The following is a 25,395-nucleotide window of genomic DNA, read 5'->3' as shown; positions in this document are numbered from 1 at the left end:
ACAACCCCCATTCAATTTTCAGAGCCACCTTGAAGTAAATGAGAGCCACCTTGAAGTAAATCACTGCGACACCTGCATCACAAAAGTAAGTAGCTTTAAACAACAATTGAAAATATAGCTACGTTATAATAAATAAAGCGACGTGCAATAGATGGCTAGGATTTCAGGATTTATACAGCGCACGGTCAGATGTTTGTCCTAAGTCGGTCGTGCACGCGGGCGAGCTATTTGCCATTGAATTATGTTAACTTTAACTAGCCTACCTTGCCATTTAATTCATTTTGCAACTAGAACTGATCCTCGACGGTCAACTAAAAATAGGACCAATAGCTAACGTTAGCTAGTTGGAAGGTATTCTAATTTCTTGGCTAAAAACCTGGTTTATGTAGCAAACTGCACAACCGATTGCCCTCCCACCAAGTTATGCATGGTGGTTGACAGTTGGAATGTTTTTACTTTCAGAATTCATTTCAAGTTTCGTACTCGAGTATGTGTATCCTTGAGTTGGTTGAAGTGCTGTCAGACTGACTGGGTGAACTTGAGCGTCCTGGCTAGCTAGACCAGGGGTGTATTCATTAGTCTGATACCGTTGCAAACGTTAAACGTTTTGCAACGAAAACTAGTTTCTATTGGCCAAATTCAGGTAGGTCCCCCGTTTAGTTCCATTTGCTCTGGTTGCTTCCGTTTGTTTCCTAGAATAAACGGTTTGCAACAGACAACGTTTTGCAACGGAATCTGACTAATGAATACACCCCTGACATGACCCGGGTGCTTGATGTGCTAAAACGCCATGGACGCCAGACTGGCCACACTGCGAGATTTGTTTGCCAACAAAAACAATAATTTATTCAAATATTCCAAGGTGCATGGGATTTTCACATGCAAATAGTACTTACAACTTGGCCTATACTTAAGCAAAAAGGCACCTTGGGGGTTTGTGGTATATTGCCAATATACCTGGGCTAAGGGCTGTTCTTTAGCCCTGATAAATTGGCAATATAACACAAACCCCTGAGGTGCCTTATTCCTATTATAAACTGGTTACCAACGTAATTGGAGCAGTAAAAATAAACGTTTTGTCATACCTGTGGTATATGGTCTGATATGCCACTGCTGCCAGCCAATCAGCATTCAGGGCTCGAACATCCAAGTTTATATTATAAACCACGAGTATGACAAAACATTTTTATTTTTACTGCTCTAATTAAGTTGGTAGCCAGTTTATAATAGCATTAAGGCACCTCAGGGGTTTGTGGTATATTGCCAATGTGTCACGGCTAAGTGCTGTGTCCAGGCACTCCGCGTTGCGTCTTGCTTAAGAACAACCTTTAGCCGTGGTATATTGGCCATATACTAAAGTCTCTTTTTTGGTTTTAAAAAGTTTCATTTACGGGGCACAAAACCGTCTACTTTGTCTGAATCCATGTAATAAAAGTTGACATTTGTCAGAAATATTTTAATCAAAGTCTAGTTTCTTGTAATGAATTGACACATGTTTTGTATCTCCTCTTGCCAGTGGGTCCCTACACAATCACTTACTTTGGAGTCCGAGGTATGTGGAGCCAGTTAATCCTATTCGACATCACACACAGAGCCTGGTTGTTTTGAAGTAATAATAGCCGACCATTGGAGAGTGCATGGTTGTTCATGCATTCCCTGTTATAATAAGCTTTGATAATATAGCTAGCTATTATCAAATATTTTCTGCATTTCGACCGTCTCTAAACAAAATGTTGTAGGCTATGTATAGTGATGGAGTAAGATTGTTTGAAGTCAAAGACAAAAGCCTTGCACCTGTTACTGCTCACATTCATGAAATGTGAACTTATTTAGTGTCATATCCAAAGACCGTATCTCCGTCATTCATTACCCAGAAGCCTCTACTGCAGCAGCTTGAATCAATACTCAATATTGTGTTTCTAATGGTTTTATAACATAAACTGGAGGTGAAGTCATTCCAGGTAATCTTAACACCATGTGTGATCTTTCACATAGATGATATGATCTGGATTTCACCCACCTTGCAGCCTCACCCATCCCTTTTGATTGTTATCACAGAAAATACTTGGACTACTAGTTTGGCTCAGCTGGCCTCCATGATCACCGTTCATACACTTAAACAGTCTGTGTTCCTTCTGTGTCTGCAGCTTAAATTATTCCTGGTGCTTTAGCAATGAGAAGGGCTGGCTTTCTGTCAGGAGCATGTGACCCAGATTAATGTGGGGTGAACAATCAGGTCATGGGACTTGAACCCCAAAAATATTTTGGACTTGAATAATCAAGAATGGTCGTATAAATAATCCCAGAGAGAAGGTAGCCATTTTATTTCTGGATAGAAGCTGCCTTTTTATAGACCTACTACTGTACATCAACAAGAAAGCAAACTTTGCTCCCTTCATATTTTATTTCACCTTACAATCTTACCTGTTTATTATTTAAACAATTTATCTAGTCTGGAAGCATATATTTACCCAACACTAGTGCTATTTATAACTCGTTAGATCTGTGCCAAAACCTATTATGATGCCAAAGTGTCTTATGATTGAGAGCTGTTTTTGTTTTGGTTGACCTGTTCTAACTGTCTCGTGTACCACAGGGCGCTGTGGCGCTGTGAGGATCATGATGGCCGACCAGGGCCAGGAGTGGAAGGAGATCCTGGTGGACTTTGCTGACTGGATGAAAGGAGATTTGAAAGCCACTTGTGTGAGTGGGTAATGGATCATTCCTTTGTTACCATCTTTCATTTGTCAACCTGTTCAGATTAGCCAGGGATGATGGTCTGTTAATAATAGCTGGAATGTGTTTTTGAAGGACGATCGGTTTGTTTAGTGTACACTGTTTGTTTTTGAATACCTGTACATTCCATTATTCATATTGATGTAAAGACATATTACCTCATTAACTCTGTTACCATCAATGTAGAGTTGATTCATCTACAATAAATATGTAAACCCTATGTCCTTATTAGTTGTTACAATCTATAATAAATAACAACTTTATTTTTTGGTTTTAGGTATTTGGTCAGTTGCCCAAGTTTGAAGATGGAGGATTGGTCCTGCACCAGTCAAATGCCATTCTGAGGCACTTGGGCCGCAATCATGGTAATTGCTCTCAATTGTAATGTCATATACACGGAGTATACAAAACATTAAGAACACCTGCTGTTTCCATGACAGGCTGACCAGGTGAAAGCTATGATCTCTTATCGATGTCACTTGTTAAATCCACTTCAATCAGGATTTTTAAGCCTTGAGACAACTGAGACATGGATTGTGTGTGTGCCATTCGGAGGGTGAATGGGCAATAAAAAGGATTTAAGTGCCTTTGAACAGAGTATGGTAGTAGGTCCCAGGTGCAGCGGTTTGTGTCAAGAATTGAAGCTGTTCTGAGGGCAAAAGGGGGGAGGTGTTCCTGGTGTTTGGTATACTCCGTGTATTTACATTGTTTTCCTCACTCCATTTATGCTTTATAATCTATCAAATATTAGCTTGAAATGTTATTTATACTTTCACCTAACTCGAACACACAGATGCCTATGGGAAAGATGGCAAGGAGGCCGCCCTCATTGACATGATGTCTGATGGCGTTGAGGACCTTCGTCTTAAATATGGAAAAATGATTTACCAGGAATACGTAAGTATTCACCAAGGCTGAAGGGTACAGTTCATAAAAAATGTTTAACCTGTACTACTGCAGTGTAGTAAAAAAACATTTGGTTCAATGTGTGAGACAGTGTTTTTTATGTAGCTAACAGGATTTCCGATAGGGAAATGTGGCACCTGACAACGTGACCGGGAAGATTTTAATTTACTGGGCATTTGAGAAATCTATTGGACCCAGGTGCATTGGGTGCATAACCAGTAGGGCGTCTGCCCATAGTGCTCAGAATGACAGAAATCACATTTAGATTGTGGTAATGCATGAAGCAAAAATAACATGCTAAACAAGCAATAAAAAACCTGACTGAATGACTGGTCGCCACTGAATAGGATACATGATGACTAACAAAAAATACACAGGCTAATTGAATTCAAAAAGTATTCTAATTAATCTATAGACCGATAAGCATTACGGTGAAATGTATTTCCATCAATGAATAAAAAGCATAATGTTGCAATGTTCGTTTTTTTTTCTCCCTTACATTTTGGCAGGCAACAGTTGCATTATCGGCTTTTCATTTGCTAGCTAACAGAAACCCTGGTAGCTTAATAGGTAAACATTTATGAAGTGTCATTATGATTAAACGCATTCTCTTTTTGGTAGGATACTGGTAAAGACTCATATATCAAAGGCCTTCCTAACCACCTCGACAAGTTTGAAGCTGTGATGGCCAAAAACAAGACTGGTTTTCTCGTTGGTGACAAGGTAACCAATCCTGCAATGCACCCAAACAGAGGGCTATTGAATTATGGAGTAATTTACCAAAATGTATTAATTAAATGTTTTAGTTCTCTTGTAATCTCAGTACCGTCTGTTACCTCACAGACCTAGAATGAGTAGAACATGCATCGCCATTCAAGTTAATGATGCCATCATGAGTCTCTTTCTATGTTCCCTATCCTACATAGCCTTCGTTTGCCGACTACAGTCTGTTTGAAGTGCTGCTCAACCACCTGGTGCTCTGCTCCAGTTGCCTGGATACCTTCCCCTCCCTGAAGAGCTTTGTCGAGAAGATGTCTGCCCGTCCTAAAATCAATGCCTTCCTGGACTCTGATGCCTACAAAAAACTGCCCATTAATGGCAATGGCAAACAGTGAATCTCCTGAACAAAGGACGCTAGATTCCATCCATTTACCTTTGCTGTAACCTGAACAGTTTTGGATAATAGCTATTTTTTATACGCCCATCTTACACATTAGCCCACAATAAACGTGTTAACTCTATGTACAATTATGTTAGATACTAATGAGTTGATTAATTGTAATTTGTGTGTAAAATAAATAAAGGCCTTTTTGAGAAGTATCCAGTGATTATTTGTATACACATTTATCACTTTTCTTCTCTGCAGTTCTGTGAATATTATGATGACCAGCCATAAAGCAGAAAGGTACATACAGGATTGGGATACCTAGTCAGTTGCACAACTGAATGCATTCAACCTAAATGTGTCTTCCACATTTAACCCAACCCCTCAGAATCAGCAAGGTGCCTTAATCAACGTCATGGGCGAGTAGTTGTTGTCGGGGCAGAACGGCAGATTTTTTTCCACCTTGCCGGCTCGGGGATTCGAACCAGCAACCTTTCAGTTACTAGCCCAACGCTCTGAACCACTAGGGTACATGCCGTCTCTCTCCTGCGCTGGGGGATTTCTCTCCTCGGTGGAAATCCTCTCTTTGGTTACATTCAGTAGATGATCAGAAAGGGGCACTACTCTCCTTGGTCTTTGGGCAGTTATGGATAGATGGATGAGTGGCAGTGATGGGATAATTTCTTGCTAAAAGGTGTCATCATTCAGATGAAAAGTCAAAACGATTTCTGAATCTCTTGTTTTAAGATCCAAAAGACTGGTCGCGTTCCCATGCTCACCAATGGTTGCGTGCCACGTCATCGACTGACAGATTGCTATATCAAATTATGTGGTTATCCAGGTATTGTAAGAAATGGCATGTGTCAGCAACGCCTGGGCAGAAGAACGCGTCCACTTTGTCCAGTCCACATTAACCCAGTGCAGGGAATCAAATACATGTTAGTGCCCAATGTATATTGAACAAAAATATAAAGGCAACATGTAACAATTAACGATTTTTTACTGAGTTACAGTTCATATAAGGAAATCAGTCAATTGAAATAAATTCATTAGGCCCTAATCTATGGATTTCACATGACTGGGCAGGGGCACAGCCATTAGTGGGCCTGGGAGGGCATAGGCCCACTAATTTGGGAGCCAGGCCCAGCCAATCAGAATGAGTTTTTCCCCACAAAAGGGCTTTATTACAGACGGAAATACTCCCTTTCATCAGCTGTCCAGGTGGCTGGTCTCAGACAATCCCCCAGGTGAAGAAGCCGGATGTGGAGGTCCTGGGCTGGCATGGTTACACGTGGTCTGCATTTGTAAGGCCGGTTGGACGTACTGCCATATTCTCTAAAACAACATTGGCTTATGGTAGAGAAATTAACATTACATTATCTGGCAACAGCTCTGGTAGACATTCCTGCAGTCAGCATGCCAATTGAACGCTCCCTCAAAACTTGAGACAACTGTGGCATTGTGTTGTGTGACAAAACTGCACATTTTAGGTAATTGTGTTTTGGGTCATTGTCATGCTGGAATACCCATCCACAACCCATTTTCAATGCCCTGGCTGAGGGAAGGAGGTTCTCACCCAATATTTGACGGTACATGGCCCTGTCCATCGTCCCTTTGATGCGGTGAAGTTGTCCTGTCCCCTCACAGAAAAACACCCCCAAGGCATAATGTTTCCACCTCCATGTTTGACGGTGGGGATGGTGTTCTTGGGGTCATAGGCAGCATTCCTCCTCCTCCAAACACGGCGAGTTGAGTTGATGCCAAAGAGCTCCATTTTGGTCTCATCTGACCACAACACTTTCACCCAGTTCTCCTCTGAATCATTCAGATGTTCATTGGCAAACTTCAGACGGGCATGTATATGTGCTTTCTTGAGCAGGGGGACCTTGCGGGCGCTGCAGGATTTCAGTCCTTCACGGCGTAGTGTGTTACCAATTGTTTTCTTGGTGACTATGGTCCCAGCTGCCTTGAGATCATTGACAAGATCCTCCCGTGTAGTTCTGGGCTGATTCCTCACCGTTCTCATGATCATTGCAACTCCACGAGGTGAGATCTTGCATGGAGCCCCAGGCCGAGGGAGATTGACAGTTATTTTGTGTTTCTTCCATTTGTGAATAATCGCACCAACTGTTGTCACCTTCTCACCAAACTGCTTGGCGATGGTCTTGTAGCCCATTCCAGCCTTGTGTAGGTCTACAATCGTGTCCCTGACATCCTTGGAGAGCTCTTTGGTCTTGGCCATGGTGGAGAGTTTAGAATCTGATTGATTGATTGCTTCTGTGGACAGGTGTCTTTTATACAGGTAACAAACTGAGATTAGGAGCACTCCCTTTAAGAGTGTGCTCCTAATCTCAGCTCGTTACCTGTATAAAAGACACCTGGGAGCCAGAAATCTTTCTGATTGAGAGGGGTCAAATACTTATTTCCCTCATTAAAATGCAAATCAATTTATAACATTTTTGACATGCGTTTTTCTGGATTTTTTTGTTGTTATTCTGTCTCTCACTATTCAAATAAACCTTCCATTAAAATTATAGACTGATCATTTCTTTGTCAGTGGGCAAACGTACAAAATCAGCAGGGGATCAAATACTTTTTTCCCTCACTGTATCATGGGTAAATTGTGACTTGACTGACTGATCTACAAATAATGAGTAGTTTTTTTTTTTTTATGATGCAAGGTTCTTTGTTGATCAGTCAGTCGGCAGTCGCCTGCAATGTCGAACAAGCCCTCTGTCTTTGGTAAACCTGTGTGCATATGCCACATTCGAAACAACTGGGAACTCCGACATCAATTCGAAATATCCGACTTCAGTGCGTTCGAGACAACAGGGAACTGAAAAAAGCGAGCTCCGACTGGGAAAAATAGTTTTGTAAGGTCATCCATCTCGGAATTCCAAGTCGGGAGCTCGGACTTCCGACCTGAACATCACTGACGTCCACAGGAAGTTGGTGGCACCTTAATGTGGAATGGTATCAAACATATGGTTTCCAGGTGTTTGATGCTATTCTATTTGCTCCGTTCCGGCCATTATTATGAACCCTTCTCCACTCAGCAGCCTCCTGTGCTGACGTCAACTCGGAATTCCAACTCGGGAACTCAGGGCTCTTTCTAGATCTCCGACTTTCCGACCTGAAGATCACTGACGTTTTGATTTCACCTCATTTTTCAGAGTTCCCAGTTGTTTTGAACGAGGCACCAGTTGTCTTGAAAGCACCAATACTTACAAAACACACCATTTTGAAAACCATGTATTTGGTAATGAGCTAACAGATAGCTGACATAAACACTCAACGTTTATAAACGTTCCTTATTGATATTTCTACTTATTATTATTTATCAACCATTGCTATCGACCCCTACGCGGATTTTACATGCACTGTTCCATGTAAAACGGTTATCCGAGTTGCACAAAACAGAGGAAATGACGTCCATGAGTGCAACAACACAGACGTCCGACGTTGTAAATAAGGCAGTACTCATTCAGCCTGCAACCGAAAGACCATCTTATTAAAGAATGTCAGGAATTGAAGAAACTTCACATGTATCATCAGAATTTCAGGATGAGAGGAGGAGCGAGGAAGGGGTCGAAGAGGAGCCCGAGATTGACTATGAAAACCCGTTCTGTTATGTGTTTTACAGGTAGGCTAACTAGCTAGTTAGGCTAGCTAGCTAGAACAGTGATTGCATGTTGTGGTTAGTGATGGCAAATTTTTGCCATGCATTCATCATAAGTGGAAGATGCATAAAGACTAGTTCACATTGCTATCAGGGTGTAGATAGTCAAATATTATTATCTGTGGAGCAATATGGCAATTTCTCCCAACTCCCCGAGCCGGTGTGAGTTAGCTAACTAGCTTGCTCGCCTTGAAAGGGAGATCCGAGTGATCTGTAATTGATAGTCAACTTAATTATAGCTGGGTGTTAGTGTTTTATATTTTTGCATTGATTTAAAAGGGATACCTGAACAATTGTGATAGCCGCATTGGCTGAGAGAACAGTTGCCCCATTCACTAATGTCCCTCTATCTTTACCCCTCTCTCTCTTGCTCTCCCCCTCTCTTCTCCCCGCTCCCCCCCTCTCTTCTCCCCGCTCCCTCCTCTCTTCTCCCCTCCCTCTCTTCTCCCCTCCCTCTCTTCTCCCCTCTCTCTCCCCCTCCCCTCTCTCTCCCTCTCCCCTCTCCCCCACTCTCCCCCTCCCTTCTCCCCTCTCTCTCCCTTCCTTCTCCCCTCTCTCTCCCTTCCTTCTCCCCTCTCTCTCCCTTCCTTCTCTCCTCTCTCTCCCTTCCTTCTCCCCTCTCTCTCCCTTCCTTCTCTCCTCTCTCTCCCTCCCTTCTCCCCTCTCTCTCCCCATCTCTCTCTCTCTCTCTCTCCCTGCTCCACTCATATACAGAGACAGGAAAGAATGGGCTGATTTAGAACCTGTTCCGCAAGATGATGGTCCCAATCCTGTAGTGAAGATTGCCTACTCTGACAAGTGTAAGATATTAAACATATAATTTAGAACCAGACATCCATATTGTTTTATGTATATTGTCTCATGCATTTAGCCTACCAAATGTCCCTTTGAGTAGTTATGATTCATGTAAAAATTATTTCACTTTGCATCAGAAACTTTTCATTTCACACATAACCAATGCAAACAAACATGTCACTTTTGTATCCAATAGTCACAGATGTGTATGACTATTTCCGAGCGTTATTGAAGAATGATGAAAAAAGCGACAGGGCATTTGCACTGACGGCTGAAGCCATTGAACTGAATGCTGCAAATTACACTGTATGGTAAGCAGATGTTATTATGATTTAAGAACACAACAACAGTAGAATATCAATAGTTTTATTTGGTATGAACCTCTCTTCTTCGAAAGTGACAAGTACAAGACCATAAAGAAAGGGTGTACTTTTTCTCTCTCCGTTTTCTGTGTGTATGTGTGTGTGAAGGCACTACCGGCGAGTGTTACTTCAGGCCCTGGAGAAGGACCTGAGAGAGGAGATGAGGTACATTACAGCCATCATCGAGGACCAGCCCAAAAACTACCAAGTCTGGTGAGCTCTGCCAATCTAGATTTTAGTGTCACTTAACCAGTATCACGATCGGACAATTCTCGATTTTCCATGGCAAAAAGCAATCACGAAGCAGACTAACACTATGGTCCTTTAAGAACCCACTTTATGTAAAATATGGTGTGCTATACTTTGGAAAATAAACAGATGTGACTGGATGACAACATCAGGCTGTTTGTCTCCAACATTTGCTTTTGAGCATATATATACATTTTCATTCTCAACAAGTTGAACAATAAACAACTTCTTCTGTTCTACTTGTGTAGAACCATAGAATCTGTGTCAAATTCGTCTTCTCCTTATCCTAGGCACCATAGACGTATGGTGGTGGAGTGGCTGAACGACCCCTCGGAAGAACTGGAGTTCATTTCAGAGATCCTAAGTCAGGACGCTAAGAACTACCACGCCTGGCAGCACAGACAGTGGGTCCTCAAGGTAGGAGCCTCAACAACTAGGCTTGCGTTTGTAACCCATGGTGAATTGTTAGCTAGTTAGCTGTGTGCGTGTGTGCTAGTAACAGCCATCGTGCAAGTGACATCTCCTGCCCTGAGACATAGAATTACTGTTGTCCCTGACCAAGTGACATCTCCTGCCCTGAGACATAGAATTACTGTTGTCCCTGACCAAGTGACGTCTCCTGCCCTGAGACATAGAATTACTGTTGTCCCTGACCAAGTGACGTCTCCTGCCCTGAGACATAGAATTACTGTTGTCGTGGACCAAGTGACATCTCCTGCCCTGAGACATATAATTACTGTTGTCGTGGACCAAGTGACATCTCCTGCCCTGAGACATAGAATTACTGTTGTCCTGGACCAAGTGACATCTCCTGCCCTGAGACATAGAATTACTGTTGTCCCAGACCAAGTGACGTCTCCTGCCCTGAGACATAGAATTACTGTTGTCCCTGACCAAGTAAATCTCCTGCCCTGAGACATAGAATTACTGTTGTCCTGGACCAAGTGACATCTCCTGCCCTGAGACATAGAATTACTGTTGTCCCGGACAAAGTGACATCTCCTGCCCTGAAACATAGAATTACTGTTGTCGTGGACCAAGTGACATCTCCTGCCCTGAGACATAGAATTACTGTTGTCCCGGACCAAGTGACATCTCCTGCCCTGAGACATAGAATGACTGTTGTCCCAGACCAAGTGACATCTCCTGCCCTGAGACATAGAATGACTGTTGTCCCAGACCAAGTGACATCGAATTACTGTTGTCCCGGACCAAGTGACATCTCCTGCCCTGAGACATAGAATTACTGTTGTCCCAGACCTTGGCTTTTCTGGGTCAGTGGTATTGACTGTGCTTATTGAGCAGGAAGTGTTGCTGTGCAGAGTGTCTCTGGATAAGCCCAGTTTGGGATATGGACTAGACCTACTCTGTTACACATTCACAATCACATAACTTCTTATGAAATGGAGAGTATATGGCTGCCTATAGAGTATGTAAATAACAATCTATTGCTAGTGGAAAAGGACAAATAACAATCTATTGCTAGTGGAAAAGGACAAATAACAATCTATTGCTATCGGAAAGGGTCATATAACAATTTATTGCTATCAGAAAGGGTGGCGCCAAAGATCTCCTGTCTTTTTGTCTCTGATTGGAAGGATAAGCTGACACTTCTGCTAGATGAACAAAGCGATGAACCCAGTTTCGGTTGTCCCTTTCCTTTCATTCTCTCACTCCACTTATTACAGTAGTGTTTCATGATTTACAGTCAAACTGCAAAAGCATTGTGAATGTAGCCAACCGAAGACTCAATGGCCCAATTTTGAATATGTTTTCAGCTCCAGATTTGTGGTAAGGAAACCAAGTGGTTTGATTTGCATAATTTATTTTGGCATGTCTATGCAAATGAAGTAACATTTGCATTCTGCCACCGAACAGACCTGCTGCGGCTCTCTGAAATGGCTGCATTATATGCCTGTGCAGTTTTATTGTCCTACAGTTATGTGTGATTGAATTTATGTATAGTCTTGGAAAGTATCTAGTAGCGGATGGATCAGAAGTATGTCTCTAGGATATCAGAAGAAGGGAGATTTCTGAACAAGAAAATCCTTTATGTGCAGTGCATATTATGAAAAAAAAAATTAAAAAATGAATGCATTCACTAACTGTAAGTCGCTCTGGATAAGAGCGTCTGCTAAAATGTAAAACATTTAAAATATTAATCACAAATCAGAGTGGTCACGTGCCATTGGAATACTGTATAGCAAGGACAATGGTGTGTTTGTCTCTCTGTCAGTACTAAATACGTGTATGGAGTGTGTCTTGACTAAATACTGTAAGTGTGTATGAAGTGTGTGTCTGGACAAAATACTGTGTATATGGAGTGTATGTCTGGACTAAATGCTGTAAGTGTGTCTGGATTAAATACTGTAAATGTGTATGAAGTGTGTGTCTGGACTAAAGTGAGTGTATGGAGTGTGTCTGGACTAAATAATTGTATATTGCTCTCCAGGAGTACAAGCTGTGGGACAGTGAGCTGGAGTATGTGGAGCAGTTGTTGGAGGACGATGTGAGGAACAACTCGGCGTGGAACCAGAGGCACTACGTCATCTCCCACACCACAGGCTACTCAGACCCAGCCATACTCAACAGAGAAGTACAGTACGTGCCTGCTCTCCCTACATGCCGTATCTCATGTCAGCCCCACACCTTACCACTATTGAGTAGAAGCTGAAAATGGGAAAGGCTTGGTCCAGAAACAACCTTCTAGCCCCTAGCCACTAGACACTTCATCCTCCTAGCCCCTAGACACTTCAACCTCCTAGCCCCTACCCACTAGACACTAAACCTCCTAGCCTCTAGCCCCTAGACACTTCAACCTCCTAGCCCCTACCCACTAGACACTAAACCTCCTAGCCCCTAGACACTTCATCCTCCTAGCCCCTACCCACTAGACACTAAACCTCCTAGCCCCTAGACACTTCATCCTCCTAGCCCCTATAATAATAATATAATATGCCATTTAGCAGACGCTTTTATCCAATGCGACTTAGTCATGTGTGCATACATTTTTGTGTATGGGTGGTCCCGGGGATCGAACCCACTACCTTGGCGTTACAAGCGCCGTGCTCTACCAACTGAGCTACAGAGGACCACACTTCAACCTCCTAGCCCCTAGCCACTAGACACTTCAACCTCCTAGCCCCTAGCCCCTAGACACTAAACCTCCTAGCCCCTAGACACTTCATCCTCCTAGCCCCTACCCACTAGACACTAAACCTCCTAGCCCCTAGACACTAAACCTCCTAGCCCCTAGACACTTCATCCTCCTAGCCCCTACCCACTAGACACTAAACCTCCTAGCCCCTACCCACTAGACACTAAACCTCCTAGCCCCTAGCCACTAGACACTTCATCCCCCTAGCCCCTAGCCACTAGACACTTCAACCTCCTAGCCCCTAGCCACTAGACACTTCAACCTCCTTGCCCCTAGACACTTCATCCTCCTAGCCCCTACCCACTAGACACTAAACCTCCTAGCCCCTAGCCACTAGACACTTCATCCTCCTAGCCCCTAGCCACTAGACACTTCAACCTCCTAGCCCCTAGCCACTAGACACTTCAACCTCCTAGCCACTAGACACTTCAACCTCCTAGCCCCTAGCCCCTAGATACTTCAACCTCCTAGCCACTAGACACTTCATCCTCCTAGCCCCTAGACACTAAACCTCCTAGCCCCTAGCCACTAGACACTTCATCCTCCTAGCCCCTAGCCACTAGACACTTCAACCTCCTAGCCCCTAGCCACTAGACCAGGGTTGCCCAACCCTGATCCTGGAGAGCTACCCTCCTGTAGGTTTTTGCTCCAACCCCAGGTGTTACTAACCTAATTCATCTTATCAACCTGCTAATTATTAGAATCAGGTGTGCTAGATTAGGGTTGGAGCAAAAACCTACAGGACGGTAGCTCTCCAGGAACAGGGTTGGGCAGTCCTGCACTAGACACTTCATCCTCCTAGCCCCTACCCACTGGACACTTCATATATCTGAAAGGATGTGATCAGTATGAGCATCATTATAGTAGCTCCACCTTGCCCTCTGATAGGCTAGATGGGTCTTCCGGCATTACACCTATCAAATCCTTTTGGATCTCCTTGGGTAAGACATTAGGGATTCTGTTTGAATATGGGGTAGGGCTTGTTTCTGGACTGGGTAGAGATTTCCAGTGTGCTACATCAGACACATATCTGATAAATGTGTTCTCCTTTGTCTTTTTTAAGGTACAGTCTCAAACAGATCAAGAAGGCTCCCCACAATGAAAGTGTGTGGAACTATTTGAAAGGGTAGGTGTCATACAGGATTCATTCAGTAGGGAATTAAATAATACTAAAAGGGACACTTAGGGATTTAGCAGATTTTTATGTCTCTGCATCAAGTATGAAGGAAGTTGGAGGTCGTTTCGCGAGCCAATGCTAACTAGTGTTAGCGCATTGACTGGAAGTCTATGGCGTCTACTAGCATGCTAGCAGTTACCATAGACTTCCAGTCATTGTGCTAACGCTAGTTAGCAATTGTGCTAACGCTAGTTAGCAACTTCCTTCAAACAGGGACATAAAAATGGTATCCACGAGTTCATCTGACTCTGGCAAAGTACTGTAGATAAAGGGCTTCATTGCCAAAATCCTTAAGTATTCCTTTTAAAGGTTCAATGCAGACATCTTTTATCTCAATATCAAATCATTTCTGGGTAAAATTGAGTACCTTAGTGTGATTTGTTTTGCATTAAAATGGTCAAAAAGAAACAAAAATAGATTCTTATCTAAAAGCAATTTCTCAAGCAAGAATTTTGCTAGGACTGTCTGGGAGTGGTCTGAGTGGGGAGGGGAATACTGAAAACTAGCTGTTATTGGTTTGGAACTCTCGTTCTTATTGGTCTATTAACTAATTTACCGCCTGGTGATATAACCAGGCAGGCCAAAACTCCATCCCACCAAAACAGGCTGACATTTCAGCCGGTCTTTTCAAACAGCTACTACACTAATAGGGCATTATCAACATTTTCACAATTTCACACTATTATTCCAACCTCATAGTGTGGAAATATATATAAAACACAGGTAAATCAAGTTTTTGACTGCACTGGGCCTTTAATTTGTGAGTCTACAACATTATGGCCAGTAATAATAGTGCACTTATCTTGCAGTTTATATCCTCCACCAGCAGATGTCAGAAGTCACCATGTTTAGTGTAGGAGCTCTGAATTGGGATACTGCTTCTGTAGAGTTGCCAAAGCTTTTCACACCCCTCGCCGCCTCCTTTTCCCCCCAGGATTCTGCAGGACCGGGGCTTGTCATCCCACCCGGGTCTCCTGGAGCAGATCCTGGAGCTCAAGGAGACCCACTGCTCGCCCTACTTACTGGGCTTCCTGGTGGACATCTACGAGGACTCCCTGGAGAACACCTCAGGAGATCAGGGCGAGGTCCTTAGCAAGGCCCTGGAGGTGAGCAGCACTGGGACCTATCTGACTTAAAGGGATAGCTCAGCACTGGGACGTATCTGACTTAAAGGGATAGCTCAGCACTGGGACGTATCTGACTTAAAGGGTATGTTCAGTACATGTACCAAGTGTATGGGAAAATAGGCACAATCTAATTTCACATTTGGGATTACTTTATAGTAGTGATATGCATATCAAATTGTATTTGTTACATGCGCCGAATACAACAGGTGTAGACCTTCCTGTGAAATGCTTATGTACAAGCCCTTAACTAACAATTTCAGTTAAGACAAATAAGAGTTCAGAAAATATTTACTAAATTAACTAAAGTAAAAAAATAAAAAATAATAACACAATAAAATAAGAATAACGAGGCTTTATACAGGGGTACTGGTACCGAGTCAATGTGTGGGGGTACAGGTATAAACAACTATAAACTAATTTTAGAGACAGATGGTGGCAGAAGTAGGATTTGGTTGTGCACTCAGGTGAAAGGAGTCTTTAGATCACTGTTTCTCAATCCATTTCCTGGAGGACCCGAAGGGAGTGCACATTGTTATTGTAGCCCAGCAGTAGCACACTTGATTCAACTAAACACCAAGCTTTGATGAGTTGAAATGTGCAAGTACTCGGCCCGAACAGAAATGTGCACATCTCATCTTAGGGATCCCCCAGAATGCATTGTGAAACTGGTGTAGATGCTGAAGAACTTGGCAACAATGTGCAGAGAATGGAAATGGAGTGTTCTACCATAGCCGAGACATCTCCTTCCTTAGTACACGTCCAGTATAAAACATTGACTCTGAGTCAATCAGTGTAGAACAGCCCTCGCACCAACAGTTCAAGGCTGAGGAAAAGGGTAATTCAGTAGGAATTATTCAATGAGTCCGCGTGTCGGATTTGATAACTCTTTCTCATATCACGCCTGATTTTTTGCGTGCTCTTCCAAGCCTCCAATGTCTACCTGGCAGTTTGAATGACAGCTCGTATGTTGCCTCTGTTGGGTAACTACAGTGAGGGGAAAAAAGTATTTGATCCCCTGCTGATTTTGTACGTTTGCCCACTGACAAAGAAATGATCAGTCTATAATTTTAATGGTAGGTTTATTTGAACAGTGAGAGACAGAATAACAACAAAGAAATCCAGAAAAACGCATGTCAAAAATGTTATGAATTGATTTGCATTTTAATGAGGGAAATAAGTATTTGACCCCTCTGCAAAACATTACTTAGTACTTGGTGGCAAAACCCTTGTTGGCAATCACAGATGTCAGACGTTTCTTGTAGTTGGCCACCAGGTTTGCACACATCTCAGGAGGGATTTTGTCCCACTCCTCTTTGCAGATCTTCTCCAAGTCATTAAGGTTTGGAGCCTGACGTTTGGCAACTCGACCCTTCAGCTCCCTCCACAGATTTTCCATGGGATTAAGGTCTGGAGACTGGCTAGGCCACTCCAGGACCTTAATGTGCTTCATCTTGAGCCACTCCTTTGTTGCCTTGGCCGTGTGTTTTGGGTCATTGTCATGCTGGAATACCCATCCACGACCCATTTTCAATGCCTTGGCTGAGGGAATGAGGTTCTCACCCAAGATTTGACGGTACATGGCCCCGTCCATCGTCCCTTTGATGCGGTGAAGTTGTCCTGTCCCCTTAGCAGAAAAACACCCCCAAAGCATAATGTTTCCACCTCCATGTTTGACAGTGGGGATGGTGTTCTTGGGGTCATAGGCAGCATTCCTCCTCCTCCAAACACGGCGAGTTGAGTTGATGCCAAAGAGCTCGATTTTGGTCTCATCTGACCACAACACTTTCACCCAGTTCTCCTCTGAATCATTCAGATGTTCATTGGCAAACTTCAGACGGTCCTGTATATGTGCTTTCTTGAACAGAGGGACCTTGCGGGCGCTGCAGGATTTCAGTCCTTCACGGCGTAGTGTGTTACCAATTGTTTTCTTGGTGACTATGGTCCCAGTTGCCTTGAGATCATTGACAAGATCCTCCCGTGTAGTTCTGGGCTGATTCCTCACCCTTCTCATGATCATTGCAACTCCACGAGGTGAGATCTTGCATGGAGCCCCAGGCCGAGGGAGATTGATAGTTATTTTGTGTTTCTTCCATTTGCGAATAATCGCACCAACTGTTGTCACCTTCTCACCAAGCTGCTTGGCGATGGTCTTGTAGCCCATTCCAGCCTTGTCTAGGTCTACAATCTTGTCCCTGACATGCTTGGTGAGCTCTTTGGTCTTGGCCATGGTGGAGAGTTTGGAATCTGATTGATTGATTGCTTCTGTGGACAGGTGTCTTTTATACAGGTAACAAGCTGAGATTAGGAGCACTCCCTTTAAGAGTGTACTCCTAATCTCAGCTCATTACCTGTATAAAAGACACCTGGGAGCCAGAAACCTTTCTGATTGAGAGGGGGTAAAATACTTATTTCCCTCATTAAAATGCAAATCAATTTATAACATTTTTGACATGCGTTTTTCTGGATTTTTTTGTTGTTATTCTGTCCCTCACTGTTCAAATAAACCTACCATTAAAATTATAGACTGATCATGTCTTTGTCAGTGGGCAAACGTAAAAAATCAGCAGGGGATCAAATACTTTTTTCCCTCACTGTAAATGCTTGGGTGTGTGTGTCAGAGTTATTTAGGTTTCTTGGGAAGTGTTTTTCTTCTTCTGCTGCTGTTTTCAATGGGCATTGGCTCATTCAGAAAAGTCACTGCAGGAGCTCTGATACTTATTTCAGTTTCGGCTACTCGGAAATGCATGCAGCAGGAAGGGATTGCTTTCAATTGGTTGTTGAGAATGTGATTTGTATTTTTCCTCTATTTACTTAAAGAATTGATGTTTCTCAATGCTAGTGCAACCGTGGGAGGTGTAAATGTACAGGTAACTGCCAAAATAATGGAAACATTTGAGTAAATGAGGGATACAAAGTATATTGAAAGCAGGTGCTTCCACACAGGTGTGGTTTCTGAGTTAATTAAGCAATTAGCATCCCATCATGCTAAGGGTCATGTATAAGAATGCTGGGCAGGCCATTATTTTTGACATATAGGATGACAGTGCTCCCATCCACAGGGCACGAGTGGTCACTGAATGGTTTGATGAGCATGAAAACTATGTAAACCAAATGCCATGGCCATTTCAGTCACCAGATCTCAACCCAATTGAACACTTATGGGAGATTCTGGAGAGGCGCCTGAGAGCGTTTGTCACCACCGTCAACAAAACACCAAATGATGGAATTTCTCGTGGAGGAATGGTGTCGCATCCCTCCAATAGAGTTCCACACACTTGTAGAATCTATGCCAAGGTGCATTGAAGCTGTTCTGGCTCGTGGTGGCCCAACGCCCTATTAAGACAATTTATGTTGGTGTTTCCTTAATTTTGGCAGTTACCTGTATGTTGAGTGGCCACTAGCCTACTAATTCACTAGCAGTACTCCTACCATGGCTGTGTTAGCGGTGGTAATGGATAGAATATACATAATGACCAGGTAATTTGATTTGCACATACGCAAACAAGCAAGTGTTTTTTTATTTACATTTTTGTTTTTATAGGGGGTAGATCACCTTTAATATTGCAGATACTGTAGATTGTAGTTTCCATCAATGTAATTGTCTGCATCATTTCCAATCCCCCATATATTATTTTTGTAGATACACTAGCGGTCAAAAGTTTTAGAACACCTAATCATTCAAGGGTTTTTGTTTATTTTTACTATTTTCTACTTTGTAGAATAATAGTGAAGACATCAAAACTATGAAATAACACATGGAATCATGTAGTAACCAAAAAAGTGTTAAACAAATCAAAATATATTTTATATTTGAGATTCTTCAAATAGCCAACCTTTGCCTTGCTTTGCACACTCTTGGCATTATCTCAACCAGCTTCATTAGGTAGTCACCTGGAATGCATTTCAATTAACAGGTGTGGCTTCTTAAAAGTTAATTTGTGGAATTCCTTTCCTTCTTAATGCGTTTGAGGCAATCAGTTGTATTGTGACATGGTAGGGGGGTATACAGAAAATAGCCCTATTTGGTGAAAGACCAAGTCCATATTATGGCAAGAACAGCTCAAATAAGCAAAGAGAAAGTCCAACATTAATTTTAGACATGAAGGTTAGTCAATACGGAAAATTCAAGAACTTTGAAAGTTTCTTCAAGTGCAGTCGCAAAAACCACCATGCGCTATGATGAAACTGGCTCTCATGAGGACCGCCATAGGAATGGAAGACCCAGAGTTACCTCTGCTGCAGAGGAGAAGTGCATTAGAGTTACCAGCCTTAGAAATTGCAGCCCAAATAAATGCTTCACAGAGTTCAAGTAACAGCCACATCTCAACATCAACTGTTCAGAGGAGACTGTGTGAATCAGGCCTTCATGGTCGAATTGCTGCAAAGAAACCACTACTGAAGGACACCAATAAGAAGAAGAGACTTGCTTGGCCCAAGAAACACGAGCAATGGACATTAGACCGGTGGAAATGTGTCCTTTGGTCTGGAGTCCAAATTTGAGATTTTTGGTTCCAACTGCCGTGTCTTTGTGAGACGCGGTGTGAGTGAACGGATGTGTATTTCCCACCGTAAAGCATGGAGGTGTTATGGTGTGGGGGTGCTTTGCTGGTGACACTGTCTGTGATTTTATTTAGAATTCAAGGCACACTTAACCAGCATGGCTACCACAGCATTATGCAGCGATACGCTATCCCATCTGGTTTGGGCTTAGTGGGACTGTCATTTGTTTTTCAACAGGACAATGATCCAACACACCTCCAGGCTGTGTAAAGGCTATTTTACCAAGAAGGGGAGTGATGGAGTGCTGCATCAGATGACCTGGCCTCCACAATCCCCCGACCTCAACCAAATTGAGATCGTTTGGGATGAGTCGGACCGCAGAGTGAAGGAAAAGCAGCCAACAAGTGCTCAGCATATGTGGGAACTCCTTTAAGACTGTTGGAAAAGCATTCCAGGTGAAGTTGGTTGAGAGAATACCAAGAGTGTGCAAAGCTGTCATCAAGGCAAAGGGTGGCTATTTGAAGAATCTCAAATATAAAATATATTTTGATTTGTTTAACACGTTTTTGGTTACTACATGATTCCATGTGTTATTCCATAGTTTGGATGTCTTCACTATTATTCTACAATGTAGAAAATAGTAAAAATAAAGAAAAACCCTTGAATGAGTAGGTGTCCAAACTTTTGACCGGTACTGTAATAATTTTAAAAAACACATTTCCTTCATAATTCATAAAGGTCATGTAAGCTGACTGATTTGATCTTTATATAACAAAACGTATAAGATCTCCTAAGCCTGTGTAAACCTCAGACCTTATTTTCGACGTTTTATCCCAAAACCATTTTCTTTCCCCATAGGAATGGCTGACCGGTAGTGTAGATAGAGTGCATTCGGAAAGTATTCAGACCCCTTGACTTTTTCCACATTTTGTTATGTTACAGCCTTATTCTAAAATGGATTAAGTCGTTTTTTTCCCCTCATCAATCAGACATGTACTGTCAACTATGGGACCTTATATAGACAGGTGTCTGCCTTTCCAAATCATGTCCAATCAATTGAATTTACCACAGGTGGACTCCAATCAAGTTGTAGAAACCTCTCAAGGATGATCAATGGAAACAGGATGCACCCAAGCTCAATTTCTAGTCTCATAGCAAAGGATCTGAATACTTATGTAAATAAGGTAACTACAAGCGGACTGCACATGACATCATCTCTGGTCTGATGAAACCAAGATTTAACTCTTTGGCCTGAATGCCAAGCGTCATGTCTGGAGGAAACCTGGCACCATCCCTACGGTGAAGCATGATGGTGGCAGCATCATGCTGTGGGGATGTTTTTCAGAGGCAGGGACTGGGAGACTAGTCAGGATCGAGGGAAAGATGAACGGAGCAAAGTACAGAAACATTGTTGATGAAAACCTGCTCCAGAGCGCTCAGGACATCAGACTGGGGCGAAGGTTCACCTTTCAAAAGGACAACATGGCTTCAGGACAAGTCTCTGAATGTCCTTGAGTGGCCCAGCCAGAGCCCGGACTTGAACCCGATCTAACATCTCTGGAGAGACCTGAAAATAGCTGTGCAGAGACGCTCCCCATCCAACCTGACAGAGCTTGAGAAGATCTGCAGAGAAGAATGGGAGAAACTCCCCAAATACAGGTGTGCCAAGCTTGTAGCGTCATACCCAAGAAGACTCGAGGCTGTAATTCCTGCCAAAGGTGCTTCAACAAAGGACTGAGTAAAGGGTCTGAATACTTATGTCAATGTCATATTTCATTTTTTTTCTTTATTAATTTGCCAACATTTCTAAACCTGTTTTTGCTTTGTCATTATGGGGTATTGTGTGTAGATGGATGAACAATTTAATCCATTTTAGAATAAGTCTGTAATGTAACAAAGTGGAAAAAGTCAAGGAGTCTGAATACTTTCCAAATGCACTGTATAACATATATAAAATTAGCTTCACAGCTTCATGAATTAGCTTCACAGCTATTTTGCAATCTATATGGCACTGATATACTTTTTTATTTATCACAATTTTCTTTAACCAATTTTGATCTTTAATGCAGAGCCGACGACAAGTTCCTTACTTTAACCCCCTTCACTTGCCTCTTCCATTTTTGTGGTAATGCTGCAATTAGTTGGTTGTAATTTTTGTAAGAGCAGACATTTCCATATGTTTTTGTTAGCTGCATGTGTGACAACTCCACCAGTCCTATTTATGATATAATTTTAAAAGATTATACGTTTTATTTTATTCCAAAAATAATGTTTTTTTCATCAAATAGTATATTTGCGTTTAACCATAATTTTTTCTATTTTTTGTTCTGTCTTTTCTGGTGGATTAAATTGAAATTGCAACCAACTTTTTTATTTTTTTTAAAGCAATATTTAAAATAACTGAAAGTGAGAGGTTGTATTCAGAATAAAGGGAAAACGTCCATTCTTGTTCAAGGGGTGAGACATTCTTACTAATCTGCTATAGAACCAGTTCGGATTTAAGTATAACTTTCGTATGACTGAAGCCTTTAGTGAGAGGTCTAATGATTTAATATTTAATCATTTCTGCCCTCCGAATTCATATTCATTATTACATTTACATTTACATTTTAGTCATTTAGCAGACGCTCTTATCCAGAGCGACTTACAGTTAGTGAATACCTCTTTTTTGTATATATTTTTTTTTTTTATATATACTGGCCCCCCGTGGGAAACGAACCCACAACCCTGGCGTTGCAAACGCCATGCTCTATCAACTGAGCTACATCCCTGCCGGCCATTCCCTCCCCTCCCCTACCCTGGACGACACTGGGCCAATTGTGCGCCGCCCATGAGTCTCCCGGTCGCGGCCGGCTGCGACAGAGCCTGGATTCGAACCAGGATCTCTAGTGGCACAGTTAGCACTGCGATGCAGTGCCTTAGACCACTGCGCCACTCAGGAGACACATTATATAAATAGGCCTGTTTAATTTTGTCTGGCTTGCCGTTCCAAATAAAAATGAGTATTTTTTTTGCTCATATAATTTAAAAAACAAGTCGCTAGGTGTAGGCAAGGCCATAAGCAAATAGGTAAACTGAGATATGGCTAAAGAGTTAATCAGGGGGATTTTTCCACAAATAGGTATTTTCCTTTCCATGGTAGTAAGATCTTTTCTGGTTTTGCTAACTTTCTATTAAAATGTACTGTAGTGAGATCATTTCTTTCTTTCAGGATATGAATACCGAGTATGTCCACATCACAGTCAGACCATTTTATTGGTAAACACACGGTAATGTAAAAGTTATTTTTTTAGTGGTAAGTGGATAAGTAATACTTATCATAATTTGGTTGTAATCGAGAGAGGTTAGAAAAAGTATCTAGATGCTCTATGAGGCTGTGGAGGGATCCACATTTGTGGATTTAAAAAAATACATGAATCATCAGCGTACAATGACACCTTTTGTTTTTAAGCCCTGGATTTCTAGCCCCTTGATATTATTGTTGTATCTGATTCTAATAGCTAACATTTCGATAGCCATAATAAATAGATATGCCGATTTGTTGACAGTTTAATACTTTGAGAAGTAGCCATTATTTAATATTTTACACCTAGGGTTATTATACATAACTTTAACCCGTTGTATAAGAGATTCTCAAAAATTGAAATATTCCAGGCATTTATAAATACATTCCAGTCGTATTTATCAAAAGCTTTAACAAGCAAGTGTTAGCAAATCAGCACAAGGTTAAAAACACATAGGTTGCAAGGCAGTGCAAAAAAACCGGAGAATTGGCATTTATGAGCAACAAAGTTAACATTCTGGTTACACCCCACACAGCATTATCTTACCACATCAGTTCTTTCTGCTGTGTTGCGTAAATGGATCCCTAGTTCACTCGGTCCATCTCTCGTGCCTTGCCCCTTCAACCCTTTAATCTTGCTATAACTCTAACCCTCTCCCTCTGTCTCTCTCTATCCTCCTGTTCTCCCCCCAGCTCTGTGAGCTCCTGGCCCAGGAGAAGGACACCATCCGGAGGGAGTACTGGAGCTACGTGGGCCGCTCCCTGCAGACAAAATACTGCTCCAGTGACCCCTCTACCACCAGCAGCGCCCCAGGAACTGACCGAGGATCAGCCTCAGCCTCCGTTCACCAGGAGACCACCTGCAGTAGCTAAGAGAAGAAGACATAGAACCCAATGGGAGTCGAGGGAGCAACTGCTTTTATTCAGCCTGAGTTTGTTTGGCAATAGCGCAGCATTACCACATTGGTAAAATACAAAGAGAAGTAACTAAATAGACTTGTAGCTTACTGTGAAAGAGGTAGCTCACTGCAGATAAGTATTATGACTTAGGGTTGGAGCTTCCCCGGATTTCCAGATATGAATGCCTGCTGTCATTGTCATGTATTAAAGTTTAAAGCCATAGGTGAGCTAGTTTGGATGTTGATGACTTGAGTGTGTGGTAACCAAGAGTCTTATTACTGTGAATGTTGGCTTTCAGATCATACTGTATCTAGAGAAATTATGCTTCTTTTGGATTTCTTCTGCTGTGCAGTACAGTAACACTGTAGCTAAGAAGACGTTGCTTCTTGCCTAAAAGCCCTTAACAAATCTCTGTGTAGAAATATATTGCTGTCGTTGCCAAAACACTGTATAACCAAACTCGGCATTGCTGTAGGCTACAGAATATTTTGTATGCTATAACTAATTATATGGTTATTCTAAACTGGAATTTCTGCCCTTGTCTGTTTTCTCTCTCGATTACGTGCCTCTCATTCTAACATGTACCCACTTTTCAACATTTTTTTCTAGTGAGTCATTTTTGTCAGCTCTACTGGGCATAATAGGACTGTGTGTTTGAGTTCAGACAGTAATTGTCTCATCTGGATTCCATCCCACTAACGAGCGAGCGAAATGAATAAAACGCATCCGCTCATTGAACAACCATTTCACCGTATTAGCAGTTAGCCGCTGAGCTAAACTACATTTACCAGGGATTTTTTTGGCTGATGTAGAAATTATACATCGAAAGCACGACCCAATCGCAATGGCTTTCCCCGTATGTTGAAACTAGAAAACCTTGACTGCAATTTATATCTGATAGGTTAGGTTATCATCTTAAATCACGGCACTAAAAGAGTCTAATCACAATGAAACGGAGCAGTGTGAGGCAAGCTTCCGGGGCATTCTAGTTGATTGATTCTGGAGCAATTCCATTGCATCCATCGCTGCAGCTCCAAAAGCTATAAAAGGACCATTGGATCAGAGTCCTTGGATAGCTGGGAGTGAGAGTTCCCTTCATGGGACTGTTTCACTGGGCCAGCTCTGAAATGGTTAACTGCAGACGGATCCATTCCGTAATACGATCCAAGGTTATGAAGTCCCATACTAGGAATGAAACCATAACATGTGTTCTGTAAGTGCAACATTAACTTTCAAGTATACCTGCATTGCAAATTGGTATGTATTTCAATGCAGACATTTTTAAAATAACAAGTTATTTAGTCAGGATCAATATGGATCACTTATGACAATCTTCCAGTACAATGCATTATAACTATATCATAATGCATTACACCGGTTGGCTTCAAAATGCTACCCACATCAGTTGTCGATTCGGCG

General features: G+C 42.2%; 2 protein-coding genes across 2 annotated transcripts; both read left to right on the top strand.

Annotated features, from left to right (window-relative positions):
• Positions 1-4,962, top strand: LOC311107614 (glutathione S-transferase P-like). The gene is made up of 7 exons (XM_084150135.1): positions 1-85; positions 1,517-1,552; positions 2,597-2,703; positions 3,014-3,101; positions 3,530-3,633; positions 4,264-4,365; positions 4,569-4,962. Coding segments are annotated over exons 1-7 (627 nt in total). The 5' UTR covers positions 1-84; the 3' UTR covers positions 4,758-4,962.
• A 3,205-nt stretch (positions 4,963-8,167) lies between these two features.
• On the top strand, positions 8,168-24,570 carry fnta (farnesyltransferase, CAAX box, subunit alpha). The gene is made up of 9 exons (XM_084150515.1): positions 8,168-8,390; positions 9,141-9,226; positions 9,418-9,532; positions 9,692-9,796; positions 10,123-10,249; positions 12,285-12,433; positions 14,053-14,115; positions 15,101-15,272; positions 23,770-24,570. The coding sequence occupies exons 1-9, from the start codon at positions 8,266-8,268 to the stop codon at positions 23,947-23,949; spliced, it is 1,122 nt and encodes a 373-aa protein (XP_084006641.1). The 5' UTR covers positions 8,168-8,265; the 3' UTR covers positions 23,950-24,570.
• The last annotated feature ends 825 nt before the right edge of the window (positions 24,571-25,395 follow it).

The sequence above is a fragment of the Coregonus lavaretus genome (genome assembly GCF_964263955.1).
Source record: "Coregonus lavaretus genome assembly, chromosome: 32".
In the NCBI taxonomy this organism is placed as follows: Eukaryota; Metazoa; Chordata; class Actinopteri; order Salmoniformes; family Salmonidae; genus Coregonus; species Coregonus lavaretus.
Note: the sequence above shows the minus strand (reverse complement) of the source record. Positions and strands in the feature narration are given on the sequence as shown.